At 38.4% G+C, this 16,468-nt stretch overlaps 1 protein-coding gene across 1 annotated transcript in view; it reads left to right on the top strand.

Moving 5' to 3' along the window:
- reck (reversion-inducing-cysteine-rich protein with kazal motifs) overlaps window positions 1-16,468 on the top strand; it is a 70,305-nt gene that overhangs the window by 23,978 nt on the left and 29,859 nt on the right. Inside the window, exons 3-11 of the mRNA XM_088643373.1 lie at window positions 1,403-1,477; window positions 2,656-2,692; window positions 3,976-4,061; window positions 4,248-4,295; window positions 5,727-5,760; window positions 8,097-8,294; window positions 8,813-9,080; window positions 9,630-9,806; window positions 13,265-13,477. Of these exons, the coding sequence (XP_088499499.1) occupies window positions 1,403-1,477; window positions 2,656-2,692; window positions 3,976-4,061; window positions 4,248-4,295; window positions 5,727-5,760; window positions 8,097-8,294; window positions 8,813-9,080; window positions 9,630-9,806; window positions 13,265-13,477 (1,136 nt within the window). The remainder of the gene's footprint in view (window positions 1-1,402; window positions 1,478-2,655; window positions 2,693-3,975; window positions 4,062-4,247; window positions 4,296-5,726; window positions 5,761-8,096; window positions 8,295-8,812; window positions 9,081-9,629; window positions 9,807-13,264; window positions 13,478-16,468) is intronic.

Consider the following 16,468-nt stretch of genomic DNA (forward strand, 5'->3'; position numbering starts at 1 on the left):
GAACGTTCTTGGGTAGCTCACACAACACTATTTACGTACTGTAGCTCCTGTAGCCTTTTTTTCAGTGTCAGCCAGCACTCTTATAACCCATTCGACAAGGGTTAATGACACACAAGGACAGTCAAATGTATGACATTACATGCACAGATCTGAATGAATTTTTAGCCTATCGAAAAAAGTAAATAGTCAAATACCCCATTTATTTTTGCGAAACATTCTTGCGATCAATGGACTGGCAAGCACTCCTTGATCGACCGATTGGGCACCCCTGCTTTATCTATTTAGACATTAGTATTAGCACCTATTTTTGAAGCAAATGTATTAACTAATTTCTTAAGTGTCATATATATTGTAATGATAGCTCTACTTGTCTTTTCAGTGTTAAGCACAGTAAAATTATGACATACCTGGGACATGGTGCCTTAACACGATCTATATGTTGGTCACAGGAATAACATACACACAAACGCTACTTTTTGGTAACTCTCTAACTAGACTTTTTGCAAAGTTCCTCTCTACAAATTTCTTTCAGACTTTTTTTCCCCAAAAGTCATGCTTCAGTTGTTTTTATTTTGGCTCCTTATCCCATTGGTGCCACACAGTACCGGAGATCTGCCCTCTGCCTCCTGATAGCAGTAGTGCAGCACTGGAAGCTTCACTTCTTGGTCTTTAAATTATAACTAAGCTATTTATCTTCTACTGCTTGCTCAAGTGACTGAGGATGGCAAATCAGTCCTTTCTGTCTTCTAGGAGTGTGGTCTCAGAAGTCCATTTTGTCTCTGAGTCTACCACCTACCTACAAGGTGTAATCAAAAGTTTATGTAGATGTTCCTGTGCTTTAACAAATTTCTGATAAAGAGTCTGAGCACATTAAAACAACAAGGACTGTAGAAGGAAAGTCCAGGCAACTGTATGACAGAGCTTTTAAAGATGGCAAAACCTTTGAGAGCCTTCCCAACCCGAACCCAACCCCAGTAACACAGTGTGAGTCCTTTTTATACTCTTAACATTACTCATTAACATCCATGTGAGATGTTAACATACTAATTGACACCAGTGCAACTATTTACATGTGCTGAAGGCCTTTGACGGCCTCTAGTGACAGTCATGACCAGCCAGCCACAGAGACCTCCAAGGAAAATACAGGTTGCTGCTGTAAATGGTGTTGGTGACTCTTGTAGGTGTTAAAGAATTATTTGAAGAGTAGAGCTGCTTACACTGGTATCTGGCCTAAATCTTCTGTTTTCGCACAATCCTACATGCTTAAAATTCTACTTTGATTCAGTTGGTAAGGCATTTTCTAATTTCTCCACTTCATTATATGCAAGATAAATACACGCTGTAAGGTAGAATTGCTGCTGTAGGCAGGAGTGTCTTCAGATCTATTTATCTCTCTTCACAGCTTTCTACCATAAAGAGTGAATCCCGTTTAAAACATCTACTACAACGGTTACCAAGCTACTGTCCAGAATCTATGGTAAGTTTTATTTTACATGAACATTTAATCAATTACTAAAACATATATTAATACAAGTGGGAAAACTTGCTCAGTGTTTCTCAAGCCACTTTTCTAAAGGTATAAAACACAGGGTCCACAGGGTCCACAGGGTCCACACGTCACAAAAATTGTAATATTTTACCTGCAGAGGGTGAATCTCCAGCTTTAATAGGGGTAACCCTGTGATGGACGAGAGTTGCATATTTCTGATCCTCTAAACGCTGTAGCCATTAGGATAAGCTGATAAGGATCTAGACTTGTCTATACTACTACTGAATGAGAGCAGCATTTTATTTTGCCCTCTCTGCTGTGCTTTTCCAGTGTTTCTTCCAGCTTAGATGTTCGTATTCTTCTAGTAAAATATATTTTTTCTTTGAACTCCTTGATTATGATTATGGTCTTAGATAGTGGAGAATTCCTGACAAAACATTTACTCTAAACTATTAAATTAATCTGAAACAACACAACAAAAACAAAATAGTCAAAATATAGCCCTGAAGGTTAATGCAGTTCCTGTCATGCTTTGTTTTTTGTTCATCCATATATGTATTTTCTGTCTTCAGTAACCAGTTGAGAATGTTTGTTTTATTTAATTTTTCATACAATTTTTATTAGCCACAAATCTTTTGCTCAAATGTTTGTTCTGTTTAGCATTTGTTATGGTTTTTGTTAGTGTTCAGTTTTATTATGTGGGTTCTGTCATCTTGTAGAACTTAAGCAACCACAAACAGCAAATGACTTTCAAAACAGTGAAAGAATTCTTGCAAAAAGTAACTGGACTTCAGAGTTAAGCAGTGTTTCAACAGAACACAACTGAGTTTGGGAGGGGAATGTAACCTTGGGGTGAGCAGTGGATCTAACTAGGAGTATGGGAGGATTAGGATTAAATTCAGCCATTAATATTAATATTATATTAATTAATGATATTAATGAAAAATCTAGATGATATAATGAATCAATTGGCATTTTTGCTCTACATTTCAGTACAGATATTTCCGTATGGGAAAGCTATGAGCCAATTGCCTTTATAGAATTGTTTTACCACAATGTGAGCAGTCCACCCATCGGATAAATCAGGATCCCGATGAGCCTTCCCCAGAAAAATAAAGCATTTCTTCTCTAATTTAAATACAGCCTTCCTAATTTTCTTCTTTCAGAATGAACTTTGGGTTTGCATCAATTCCACTTTACCTGGTAAGATCTTTTGTAAATCATATTACCATTTTTAATTTCATTTTAGAGGTGGGTTTGCAAAGTGGCTTGTTGTCTTAAGGTCCATATACTGTACCTTCTCTCTTTGTACAACCAATATTAGAACTTATCCAAAATGGAACTAAACCTTCAGTTCCTCATGCAAATGTCTGGTCACCACAGAAAGTACAAAAATTAACAAATGAATTACATCTGCAAATTAAAGAAAACATATTTTTTGGTATTTCCTGTAGAGTAAAAATATATTAACATTTTTGTGTTTATATTGACTTGTCAGTCTTCTTTCCAACAACTTTAGAAAGCATTGCAAAAGGTCATACAAGCTTCCTTGATATATGTAACATGCTCTCTCAAAAGCATGCTCTGGAAGGTCAGTTCTGTGCTGAGTTTTTTTTATCTTACTGACAAGCTCTAAAAGAGAGCCTTATAAAGTCAAACTATTTGCAATAACATAAGCTTCAGAGTTAACTTCACAGAGCTTGCTCTTGGGTGAACAACATACAGTACAGTACATATTGTATCCGTTTTGATCACCACATCACAAAGCATTTCTGTTTTTGATACAGCAGGGCAACCAGAATAATTCTTGAACTACAAAGCATCACATGCACAGATTTGCTAAAAACATTGAATCGTTTGAAGGTTAGAGCAAAGATTTACTATGTAGAGTTGAAGTGGAATTAGACGGAGTGCTGAAGCAGGTAACTTCATGCTGAGGTAACTCTAGCTCCTTGTGGGATTCGTGAATGGAGAATAGAGTCTCAAGCCTGAGCTGGAATAATTTCCTTTGACAAAGAGATGCTGCAGATTTCCAATCCATATTGTGGAAGTCGCTCCGATGGCAGGCGGAGCGACGTGCCGGTTGGAGTATTTCTCGGTCGCAGTTAATGGCAACGTCAGCTCAAAGATTTGGTTCAAACCACCAACTGGAGACTGGTGTGCCGACAAGCGGAACCTGCTGATGCGGGATTAATGCTAGGAAAGAGAGATTGTTGAAGTCGCTTTGGTGGAGTCATTAAATCTATTCGTCAACTTTTATTTTCATGTTTTGTCTCTGCCCAGAATTATTAGTAACTCACGGTTGGGGAATTAATTATTAGTAATGCACATGTAATTGGAGCAGTTTCTACCCCAGTCAAACAAGCTTACTTGTAAGAAGAATTTCGTTACAAGGCAGCTAAGAGGGGGTGGTATATTTTCAATGTAAACACTCGGCCTCTCATGTCAGTCTTGTCATTTCCCAAATACTTCTCTTTATTTCAAAGGTGCATCCAAGAAGTCTGAAGGGTGGGTTGGCCTTGGGTGCTGTGAACTAGCAATTGACCCAGATTGTCGGCAAGAGTGCAAGTTGGTAAGAAATTTGGGGGGCATATATTTAGAAAACTTCATTCCAGGTTATGAGAATCATTCCTCTTCGTCTTCTGAACTAGTCAGCCTTATCCTTAGCACAGACCTTTTCTTAAGTAATGCTCATATCTTCTATGTTATGTTGGCTCTTCGGACACTTAAATGAAGACCGTTTTTTCTTCCCCCATAGGCATCATCCAAGAATGACATTAGAAAAAAATGCGAGAAAGGATTTGAGGTATGCATCTTTATGACTTCTGAATTTTTTATGGTTCCTCACAAGTGTTTTTTTCAGCAAAAGCATAACTGTGATATAGGTATGTTTTTGTATTTTAATGAAGTTGTAGGTTTTACAGAAACATCCCAAATATAGAACTCCTGCACTTTATTATGATGTATAGGGAGATACTTTTTTGCGTTGCCTAAAATAAAAAGGCATCATTCTTACGCTCTGTAATTGTTGTCTGAGTAATGAAGAGATAAAAGGCAAGTCCCCTGTCTGTCTCACTGAATAATGTGATCTGCCACAAAATAAGGCATATGCTTCATTGCTGTCAACTTTTTATTTATTGTGCTTGTTCAGACTGAGAGAGTCTTTTCCCAGATTGCCTTTACTGTCAGTCTTTGGTGTGTCCCTCTGTCCCATAAAAAAAATGTTTTACTGTCTAAGCTTGCTGTTTATTTGTGTTAATTGCTGAGCTCTGACTTCACTACTTTTATGTTGTAATTTTGTAGAAAAGCCTAGAGGGAATCAATTATTCTTTTTTTTCTTTTGATGGTCAGGTTTATCTCTGAACACATCCTCTGCAGTTATTTTGGTTTTGTACGCTACTTTTTAGTTGGCATATTGAGACTCATCATAACCAGTGATTTCTTTTCATTCCTTTGCCCATCTTGTATTCAGTAATATACAGAAACACAGAATGTTTTGATTCTAATTAGTCTCATTTATTATTCTCAGCATCGTGATTTTGTTGGAATGAAAAGTCAGTTGCAATGAAAGCATTTAGGAAATTTAATCTTATTGCTTTCTTTTTGACTTTGTTAAAATGAGAAATGGAAAAACCAGAAAAAAGCTTTATCGGTATTTAAACAACAATTTCTTTATTCGTAGAGTGAACATCAGAAAGATGTGATCACAAACATTGCTAGCATTTCTTACAGCCATAAATTATAGCAAAATTATCTGGACAAGTTTATGGAACATTTTTTGAATGGTTATTCTTTTTAAGCACTTCTTTAAGTGTTTCTGTTTACAAAATCAAATCTCAAACACAGAAACATGTGGAAAGCTCTTTGTCAAATTACTTTGCCCTCTGTACAAAAGCTGGGTCTTCTGTTCAGTAGAAAAGGTTCTTGCCATATTATACTGTTTTGGGAATCTTACACTGTGAGAATAAGCTAATTGGTCATTGTCTCTGCCTTCCTGTGTGTGCAGGATTAAGCTGCTTCACCTCAGGTCTTTGTGCAAAATAAATTGTGTTATTTAATCCTTAGTAGTGACGAACATGTGTACAATTTCTACACAGGAGCAAAGTTAGAGTGTTAACATACCTGCTGTTATAAACTAGAGTATTATTTGCCTGTAGCACATTATTATAAGGATATTTCATCCATTAATGTGTTAGTATCAAACTTACTGATTCAGGTACTTCACTTTTGTTTTTAGAATGCTCTCTACAGTTGTATCAGCAGAAATGAAAGTGAGTATTTTTAATGTTTGTTTGGACTCTATATAAGTATATATTGTAATGTGTATAACTGTATAAAAACCATATATAATCTCTTTCTGTATACGGTTGAAATGTGTATATTTTGCTGTATTAAGTATAGTATATGTACTGTATGTGATCCATTCTCCTAAAGCAAAGTGCTTTGTTTTGTTGGGGGTTTTTGTACTGGTTTTTCTTACAAAAATAAATAACAATATCAAATCATGCATACATGTATGTTCACACTGGCTCACACACAAGGAAAACATGTGAACAGTAATTAGAGCTGGGCTGTCAGAATGTGTCAGAGTGCTGGAAGTGCCCCATAGCCTGGAGCCTGTGCCCCAGAAAGGGAACAGGCCTAATGAGAGTTGCTGGCACCAGAGGGAACTGAGCTGTCTGGGGAGACCTAAGCTCACGACATTCCAATGTCCCCGGTTTTCTTGTTTGTAGGGCTCTTGTGATTAATGGCTGTGTCAGCACACTCTCTGGCTCGAAGGCTATACAGTGAAGAGAATATGATTTCCTACAAAGCATTACAGGGTACATGTGAATTACCCCAGCATCCCTTCCCATCCAACCCATCACCATGTGTGATTTGCTCACAGGAAATTTCTGGAAAAACGTCAGTAAGGTTTTCAATCAATCAATCAATCAATCTTGTATTTGGTATAATGTCCTTCTCAGCAGTTAGCTACTGAATTCCTTACATAATTATACAACAGTTATTAATATTGTACACTGGATGTTTGGGTGTGGAGGAGAGGGAAACAAAAACTCTCAGTAGTAGAAGAGTTTCAGGAGCTGCACTTCCTCCAGGCAATGAGTTTGTGTTACATTAATCATAATAAATCATGTATAGTCCCTGTCAAAGTCAAGAGTTAAGTAGCAGAGATTTCCTGGCTTTGCCATCTTGGGTCTAGCGCTCTAATTTTGATGTCGCAGACTGTCGGTACATATTCATGTACTCCAAGAACCAGCCAGAACCAGCCAGAACTAGCAGTGGTTAAATAAAGAGATGGCAAAGTTTGTTACAGTAATTTGAAGGAATATCACAGTTTAGAGTAGCTATAAATCATCTTATACGCTTGCAAGATTGGCGCCCTATTGTTTATAGGCTAAGAAAGTGACTAAAGAAATATATTTTGATCCATAGTTTTTAATTTAAGTATTTTGCAGCAAAATGTGAGACAAGTATTATTCTGTAGCTTTTTATTACTGTTAAAGAAGCTGCAGAAAAATGAGGAAATACGGAAACTCGGGAAATTAGGAATATTGATAAAAAGGTAGGGAGGGATTTTGTGTTGTTGTACTTATATTTAAGCCCCCATTTAGAAAGAATAAAAATTCTGAGCTTTCACTCACAAAAAGCATTGTCAGTTACATTATTCTCAAAGAATCTACAGCAGAAGGTTGCAGTAGCCTTCATACTCATGGCCTGTGGTCAGCATATATTTGATGTTCTAACACTTATGATATACCTCTTTTCCTCCGTAGTGGAGGAGGTCAAGTGTCTCACACAGGAAGGAAGTGAGTGCCACCCTTGCTGATAAGCCTTGTTTACATGCCTCAGGAGAAAGACCAAGACCCCTGCTTAGCTAAAATGCAGTAGTTTGTCCCACATCTCAAGAATGAATGAAATGCTTATTTTCTTTTTTCTAAGCCATAATAACAATCACAGACTCTTTATACAAAATCCTACAGTACATCCTCATCCTAAGTATACTCTGTATTCTCAGCCCATGAAAACTTTTAAATTTTTTCCCATGACTTTACACATAAGGCTAGCACCTTAACATAGATGTTATATGATTTACTAGTACTTGAGATGTGCAGTGTAAGTTGCTACAAGTTTTTGTGAGAAGAACAGAAATATTTTCCTTTTAACTAAACTGTAGAATGTGAAATAAGGCCTTCAAACCAAAATACTTCAATTTGTTCCAGCGCTCCAATCTGCAAACGGATTCTCAAAAATTGTTTTTAAAATTGTCTCAATAATTGAAAACAAATGACAATATTTACAGTCTCTGTAACATGCATGTTTGTTCTTCTTATGTCTCGTTTTTTTTTTTGTGAACCAGGTGAACATACATTTGCGTCCTGCTAATAAAGCTCTGCATTAACCCTGCTAATCTCGTAATATGCATGGTGATACTCAAATGTATGAAGACAGCTTTTATTTGAAACAATGCAATTGAATGAATTATTTCAGTAAGTTGTTGCAAATATTCCACCATTGGCCGATACACATGTCTGTAACTCCTTATTTTTTCTCATGAAAAGTGCAGATATATTTGTCTCTGACTGAGGTGTTCTTCTTCCCCAAGTGGGTTCGGTGTGTTGCAGCTATGCAGGAAGACACACAAACTGCAGAGAATATTGTCAAGCAATTTTCCGGACAGACTCCCCACCTACTCTCTCCCAGATAAAGGCTGTTGAAGATTACTGCCAGAGCATCAGCCCAGAGTTAATAAGCTGTGTTGAGAACTACACAGAGTCCTATCCAATTAAAAATCCTATTGACAGTGAGTATAAACTAACATGGTGAGTCAGACTGGAAGTGTCTCTCTTCTGTTTTCTTTTGTTGGGAATTCAAAATAAAGCAAGTATTAATTATCATGGCACATGTGATATCATTTGACTGTTTTGATGTTAATTTTTACATATTTGACCCAATCCCTTACAATAGAAACCCTTCATAGCAAAATCAACATTTTCTTGCGGTATTTCCCTTTTTTTTTGGCTGTAGTTTTGGGGTATGCATCCAAACAGCTCCTCATCTGTTCTTTGCAAAAGCTTGACACGGAATTTGCTGCTGGTTTGTATCACAATTCTGACTAGCTCTAATTTTGAAAATAACAAAATTGATCAGATTAAACTTAAATCTGTGTACAACATGTTTCTTTCAACATTTGCATGATCAAGCAGTGGCACTGGACCAATGGAATTTTCTGACATTTTTGTGTTATACAGAGAATTTAAAGGAAATGAATTTTAAAGTATATGAAATTGAAAGTGGTTCTGTTTAACTTGTGGTTATCAGGTTTGTATTGCTGTGAAAGAGCTGATGATGCTCACTGCCAGACTGCTTGCAAAAGAATTCTGAGGACAATGAAGACGGAAAACGAAATCATAGATGGGCTGATCAAGGAATGTGACAAACAGCCTTTGCCCCAGGATCCACTCTGGCAGTGTTTTCTGGGAAATGCTGGATCTGGCAACAATGGTGTTTCTGTGGATACTTCCCCATCTACTGGGCTGGATAGTGCAAAGCTGCACTGCTGTTACAAAGCCAATACCACAATCTGTAGGTTAGTGGAAAATCTTTTTTACACTTGAAATGGAAAAGGAACAGGGTTAAATCTAAACTGTTAAAGTACCCGCCAACTGCAAATTACAGACCCTTGGTGGGTGGTTTTACATTGGGCAGACGAAAGAAACCTCTGACAAACCCAAGGCCATCATCAAGCGATGAGTTTGTAATTAGTGATAGGTGTGTGGGTTGAAGTTTTAATTCACTCTAGGCCAAAGGATCATTTGGCAAAATTATAGCAATATTTTGAAGCCAGTTATTTATGTTATGCTGTCTGTTTGAAGGAGTGGTGAAACATTACCTCCTACTTGCAGCAAATACCTGTTTCTATAAATAGGAGGATCGTTGTAAAACTGTCTTGAATGGCTTTATGGAGTCTAGGTTTTATGATCATTAGAGTACACAGAAAACAGAAAGTATTTGGTTTGGAAAATTGGTTAAGTATTGAAGTTGAAGAAGTATGATATCTCTGTAATGCTACAAATAATGTTGTGTTCTGTGCATGTCTTTTTTGAAACCTGATGGGCTGAAATTGCATTTCTGCCAGAGAGTTGTGCTTCACAGTCAGTACCAACTGGGGCAGCACACAGAGCTGGCAGGAGTTTGACCAGTTCTGTGAGTACAACCCTATGGAGGCTGCGATGGTGAACTGCTTGGCTGATGTTCGGGAGCCATGCCAGCTGGGCTGTAAAGATCTGACATACTGTACAAACTTCAACAACAGGTAAGTTTCTCTTAAGTGTCCCTAGTAAAATATCACAGCCTGACATACAAAACAATACTTGGACACATAGCATTGAAGATATTACAATAACAAGACTGACAGTGCTGTGATGCTGCTTCTGCACTTCTAGAGGTAACGATGAAGATGTGTCACCCAGAATACCACCATAAATAGCTTATTTTGTTTCTGTTCAAAATTAGGGGAGTTGCAGGAGGATAGTGAAACACTTATTGTGCAGATGTTATTTAGTGTGCATATATTTGGCAAATAATGGGGTCTAGAGGTGCATTATGAGGACATGGAACTTTGTTTTTCACAATAACAGGTTGTTATCTATTTCTTTTATCTTTTTGCTGAACAATGTTAGTCACTTCACATTCTTTCTACTTGATAAATATTCGCATTTGGGAAAGGTTTATTTGCTAGGTTTGTTTTTTAGGGAATTCAGAATTGTCCGGCCAGACCCATGTTTGTATTGGTGACACCATTAGCAGTTACGAAGAAATTGATCTCTCACCTTAATAATTCATTCAGGCCACCAGTATAAGACAATGTTTAAGTCCCCACATTGACCTGAGGGGAAATTCTGTATGTACTCCTCAGCCAGGAGGAGGTAATGGGACAAAGCTGCCATATTCAGAATTACCATGTGCGAGGAACATAGTCACAAACCAGCAAAACTCTAATGGACAAGTTACAGTGTATCCAGAGTTTGTGCCTAGGGAGGAAACAGTACCCTTTTCATCACAAATTGAATTACTATACAAAATACTGAAATACTGTATGAAATTCCTTCTTAAAGTTATACAGATATGACTTTTCAAATTGTGAATTTTTATTCCAGAACTGAAAAATGAAACAGCCTATTTAGGTCATACAAATAAATTAGGACTATGTTATCTTGCATTTCATTTCATATGCGCTTGAAACTAATATTTTGTAAAGTAAATTATGTTGGGGCTGTAAGTAATTATAATGTGCTTAGACTGTATACAGTACAATTGAACTCTCATGGTCGAACACAATGTACTGTCATCTTTAAAAGCACTGAGAAAATTGAGGTCCTGTTTGACTGGTGCTTTTTGAGAGGGACTGTACAAAGCCCTACTCAGAGCCTCTGATATTGCTCTTCAGACATTGTTTAATTGACAGCAGAATGAAAAATGCCGCAGCTTGATACATTTGAACTCGAGTCTAAAACATAGCTTTGAATCGAAAGCAGTTTAAATTAAGGGAAGAAAAATGACAAATACCACACAGTTTAGCAAAATAAACACTGGTGATACTCCATGGGGGTTAAATGAATTGCATTGGAATCAGTTGTGTGAAAAGCCAAACATATATCAAGGAATATTTTTTTATTTCCATATTACCAATAGAATTAATTGTCTTCCCGTTGTGAAAGGTGTCTGAATTTATGTTTTTGAGAAACTGTCACGGTCTGGCACCAGTAGCATCATGTTATTGGACTGTAGTTAATATCCAGGGCAGCCATCATGTTTTCTGCCTTGTATCCATAAAAAGAATACTTTTTCGTTTCCTTGCGTTATATTCAAGGACTTAAAACAAGATCCTTATTTATTAACTATGCGAGTGCTCAGCTACTTTATGATGTTGGCATCCCTGCTTGTGCCTACATTATTGGAGTGAGAGGCAAAGTCATACAAAGAGAAATTTCTCAGCAGTGAGATTCTTTGGTTATGTGTAGCAAGAAGATAGTTGAACATGTAAAGAGCAGAGTCTGGTCAGTAGAGCTGCAGTAACACATCACAAGATCACATTGATCGATGTGTTAAAATGATGAAATTATCGCATGATTCATATTGTTCTTAATTCACCACTTGCATGGTTTGAGGATTGTTCGTTCATACAGTGCTTTGTAAAGGCCTTCATACCCTTCCAGTTATTGAAAGTAAATCTGTATAATCAAAACATGAATGCTGAAAATTTTATGAGTGAATGGAGTTCACCAGTCAGTCTTCCACTCAGCACAATCTGGAAAGAAAAATATACTAAAGACTAAAATTGTTTTGCATATATTGCATATATGACCTATGGATGTTGTTTATATTGGCAGTGCCATTCCTGGGGCAGGCTTTCTATTTTGGTTAAAGAAAGTTTCAGTTCAATTTCCTCTGCACAAAATTCCTCTGAAAGATTGCATTAACAATAACACTGCAGGATTCAAAGGGAAGTCTTCCTCCAGCCCAGTGTCCTGACCCCGTCTCCAGCAAGTTAAGAAAACATTGTCTAAGTATGAGGGAACTCGGGCATTCCAAGATGTTAACTTTTTACATAAAATGGCAGCTTGGAAACACCTACAAATAAGAATAACCTAGAAAAGGGGATAAGTAAAATTCCTTCAGAAATCCATTTCAACAATTTATTTATCTGAAAAGATGAAAAGCACTTAATAATTTTCAAGATTGACTTTAGAAATGCACTAATTAAAATACATAATAATTATGTGAATCAACATATGTTTATGTAATGCTTTTCATCTCAAAGAATCGCAAAGCTCTTCACATTGTGAAGGTTCCAACTAAATCCACCTCTGAAATCCACCATCTCTCTGGGTGATGAAAAGCAGAAATTATATACCAGCACTCCAAAGCAGGTCAGATTGAGAAGTGAGAAATCGCTTCACCAATTGAAGTAAGGGAAAACATGTTAACATGTTTACAGGACACCAGTGTTAAGACCCCTACTTTTACAGACAGTGCCATGGGATCTTCAGTGATCAAGACCTTGGTTTAACATCTCATCCAAAACACCTCCTATAGCACAGTTTTCCTGGTCACAGTACTGGGATTTTATTTGGGAAATTCTGAATTGGACTGAAGTATTGTTGATGAATGTACCGGTTCATCAACAATACTTACAGCAGCAACTTATATTTGCATTTTCCTTAGAGGTCTCCCATTCCAGTATGACCAGGCCCAACAGAATCCTACAGTAAATCACAATGTTATTTTCTCAACATAACCCTTCTATAATAATTCACAAGCTCTGTTTTTCAGTGTTAAAGTGTCTGTAAACTCTCCACAATCATGGCTGATGACCTATTGGAATAATGCTCCGTTTATCTAAAGCTGTTGAGAACTGTTGAGACAGAAAAGAGACAGAAGTTCCTCAGGTGTCCTGGATAGTTGCAAAAGCAATGATCCAAACAACTCTCTGGTAAAAGCTGATGACCTAATGTCAAATCCTGCAAAAACCCTTTGGAAATGGGGTTGATTTAAGCATAATATGAATTTGTTTACTGACCCACAAAAAACAGCTTTTTAATATTCCATTTCCAATCGTTCACCCTCTGTAACTAGAGGTCTATCCTGCCATTTGAGTTTTTCTCAAAGAGCTTAGAACATTACAGAGGTGTTGTAGAACCATAAGGCTCCAGTCGTACATTTAAGAGGTAAGTTTGATTTCACTGATTTCATTTTGTCTGCTTTTTAAAGGCCTACCGAGCTCTTCAGGAGCTGCAATGCTCAGTCAGACCAGGGAGCCATGAGTGATATAAAACTTTGGGAAGAAGGGAGCATCAAAATGCCCTTCATGAATATCCCAGTCTTGGACATCCGGAAATGTCGCCCAGAAATGTGGAAGGCTGTAGCCTGTGCTCTGCAAATCAAGCCGTGCTACAGCAAATCGCGGGGAAGTGTCATCTGCAAGTATGTTCATCTTCAGCTTAGTGGACATTTTCTTGAAAAAAGTCATATAAATATATTAAAAACATTCAGTCCCATTTAATACTTCAGTCCAAGTAAATTCTTCATTATGCAAGTCATATTCTGTGTACATTGCCTAAAGGAATGATTTTACTTATTACTCATTTAGGTTGTAATTTGGCATCGACTTTTGCAGTTTTAGTTCTACTGATTGAATTCACTATTAAATGGTGTTGAGTTCACTGAGGGTGAGGATGAAATACAGGTCCACAGGTGAGTATTGAGGAGTTCTTGCGTCTATGTAATGTGTTGCTTTTGAATAAATGCATCCAGACTGAGCTGCAACATGAATGAGGCTAAAAGCCAAGCAAAATTTATAGGGTGAGACAGGATAAGCTGTGACCCCCATTTTTTAGGGGTCACACTTTTTTTCTGAGCAACAGAGACCCAGCACTGGGCTCAGCATTTCTATTCAGTGTCAAACGTGCATACAGTAATGCTCTGTGCTTTTATAATTCACCTGTATTTACATTTGAATAATGTGTCTTTATGTTCATATTTTCCTGGATTTTCCACATGTGTACATATCTCTTTTGTCTTAAAAAAATAGAAAGCATGGACTTAAAACCTGAAAGTTATTTTTTTCCTACCAGTTTCAATAATTGTCACTAAATTTCTTTACAAACTCTTGCTGTTCTTCAGTACTTATGAACAAAGTGGAGTGACTGAATTATTGCTTCTTTTGACCTCAGAGACATTAGTCACAACTCAGATTAGTGCCAGAATATTTCCCAAAGCCTCTGAGTAAGCTTATTCAATTTAATTTTTATTTAATAAATAATAAATCTTATTACAAACACTGTACACATTTCTTACAAACAAATTTCTCAAACCAGCAATTGTCTATTATCAATTCTTTAGCCAGTGGCCATTGAGGTTGGATTCATATAACAAAGAGTCCCTCCAAGCTTCTGGGTGTTACCACTCAATGTAATCCATTCACTGTCCCTGAAACATGTTCTGGCTCTGATAGTTGCAGTAGTCCAGTTTTCCACAGGACTGCAACGGAACAGGTTTCAATGTTACTTCTTCATTCCTTGTACAGGGCCCACAGTCCTTTTCAGTGCTCTGTTGCTGTAAATAATCCCCATTTGGCTACGTAGCACTTCATTCTGACTCTGAGGTTCATGAAGATCCTCTCCTCCAACTCTCTCGCCCTCCACTGTGTTGGGCTGGATGAGAGCATTCTCTGCATTCCACAGTCCTTACAGCAACAGCTGGTACTGTGTCTGTTTGTCCAGTCCAGTCAGTGCCAGCCCCAGCAGGTGGTAGATGATAGTAGCTTAGCACTATTCTCACTTCCAGGTGTCGCAGAGTGTTTTCCATTTCTCCCCCCACACCGATTTGGTGAAGGGGCAGCCCCAGAACACATGTTTCGGTGCCTCCTCGACAAAACACATGTCTCAGGGAAAGTGCAGGTTCCTGGTCGCCAGCCTCTGGTATACAGCCATCCAGTTGAGGTCACTCAATTTGTTTTTCAACTTGTTTTTCACTCAACAGGTTCTTTGGGTTGAGGCTGTGCCCAGGTCTCCTTTGGGGTCATTAGCCTCTCCCCGGCGACCTGTACCCCTCTCACCTCTTTATTTTGGGTCCTGTGATTAGTTCAAAGTTGGTTGTCTCACGGGTTCGTATTTCTGGCTCCACTTGACGACGTGGGTGTAGGTTCCTGATCACTTTCCTGCTTTTGGTCCAGTGTTGGAACACAACACTGAATCAGTGTTGAACCACAGCCTGACAAAGTACTGGTACTTGTAACCAACTGGGTCCCGTAGCACCTGACAGAGGTTGCAGAAAAACATGCTGTCAAGTTTAAGGGGAAGTCCAGTACGTGTCTCCCCTCTTCCTCGACCACCTGGCTCATTTGATTTCTTGTGATGTACTCGTGCAAGCCCCCCCTCCCCCCAGATGACTTTGAAGACAATCCCTAGCAGCACTTGTCTGAATCTGGACAGCAGTGGGTACACCATGGCCAGGTATACTAAAGGCGGCACGATGTCCACTTTCAACACCATCACTTTCCCTGTGAGGATCGGCAACAGTGTTTTCCACAGACCCAGCTTCATGTTCACCCAGGCATACCTCTCTGACTAGTTTATGTTCTTGTTGTCTTGGCTCTAGAATGAAACCACCAGTATCTTAAGGGGCTTCATACAGAACACAAGATCTTTCAGAACAGGTTATCTTGAATAGAACAGCATTAGTTGAAAACCCCCAGATGTCCCCCAGATGATGTTAACTCTGCTGTCCACTTCAGAGTACAATATCTTTATCCAGTGGCTGAAACTTTGTCTTAATCTGGTGTTACAGCACTTTGAACAGATAGCCATGGTTTACGCTATCAAAGGCTTTCTCCCAGTCCAGGCTCACTATCATCTTTGGCACATTTCAGTTCTTAGCCCAGGCGATAGCGTCTCAAGTGAGCTGGAGGTTCCAACTTACAGATCGCCCCTCCAACGCACACATCTGGTCTCTGTTTATTGTGTGGGGCAGGGCAGTCCTCAGCCTGCTGGCAAGTAGCTTGGACAAAATCCTGACATCTGTATAGAGCATTGTTATAGCCTCTGTTTATTGAGGTTGGCTAAACCTGCTCCCCTTGAAGACCAGGGACATTATGCCTTTCGCCTCCACTTTATCACACCTTTCAAGCACCACCTCTCCATCTCTCCATCTTAGTCTGTGGGTCATCCTCTTTTTCTTGGCTCCCCAGACCTGACTAAAAAAAAGAATGGGTTTCATTATTCTCATCAGAGATGTGCAGCTTCTTTCCCTGGCTGCCTTTCATCTACAGTAGATCTGCTCCAGGGTTCTGGTCCACTCCTTCACTGCTTCCCACCACTCCACTACCGATATTTAGCCACACTTCATTTCAACCCAGCCCTCATAGTGTTTCCTGAATAGTGTTCAGTATCGTTCAGTTCAGCTTCCAATAGCCCT

Source organism: Lepisosteus platostomus, chromosome 8, assembly GCF_059453375.1.
Source record: "Lepisosteus platostomus isolate fLepPlt1 chromosome 8, fLepPlt1.hap1, whole genome shotgun sequence".
NCBI lineage: Eukaryota > Metazoa > Chordata > Actinopteri > Semionotiformes > Lepisosteidae > Lepisosteus > Lepisosteus platostomus.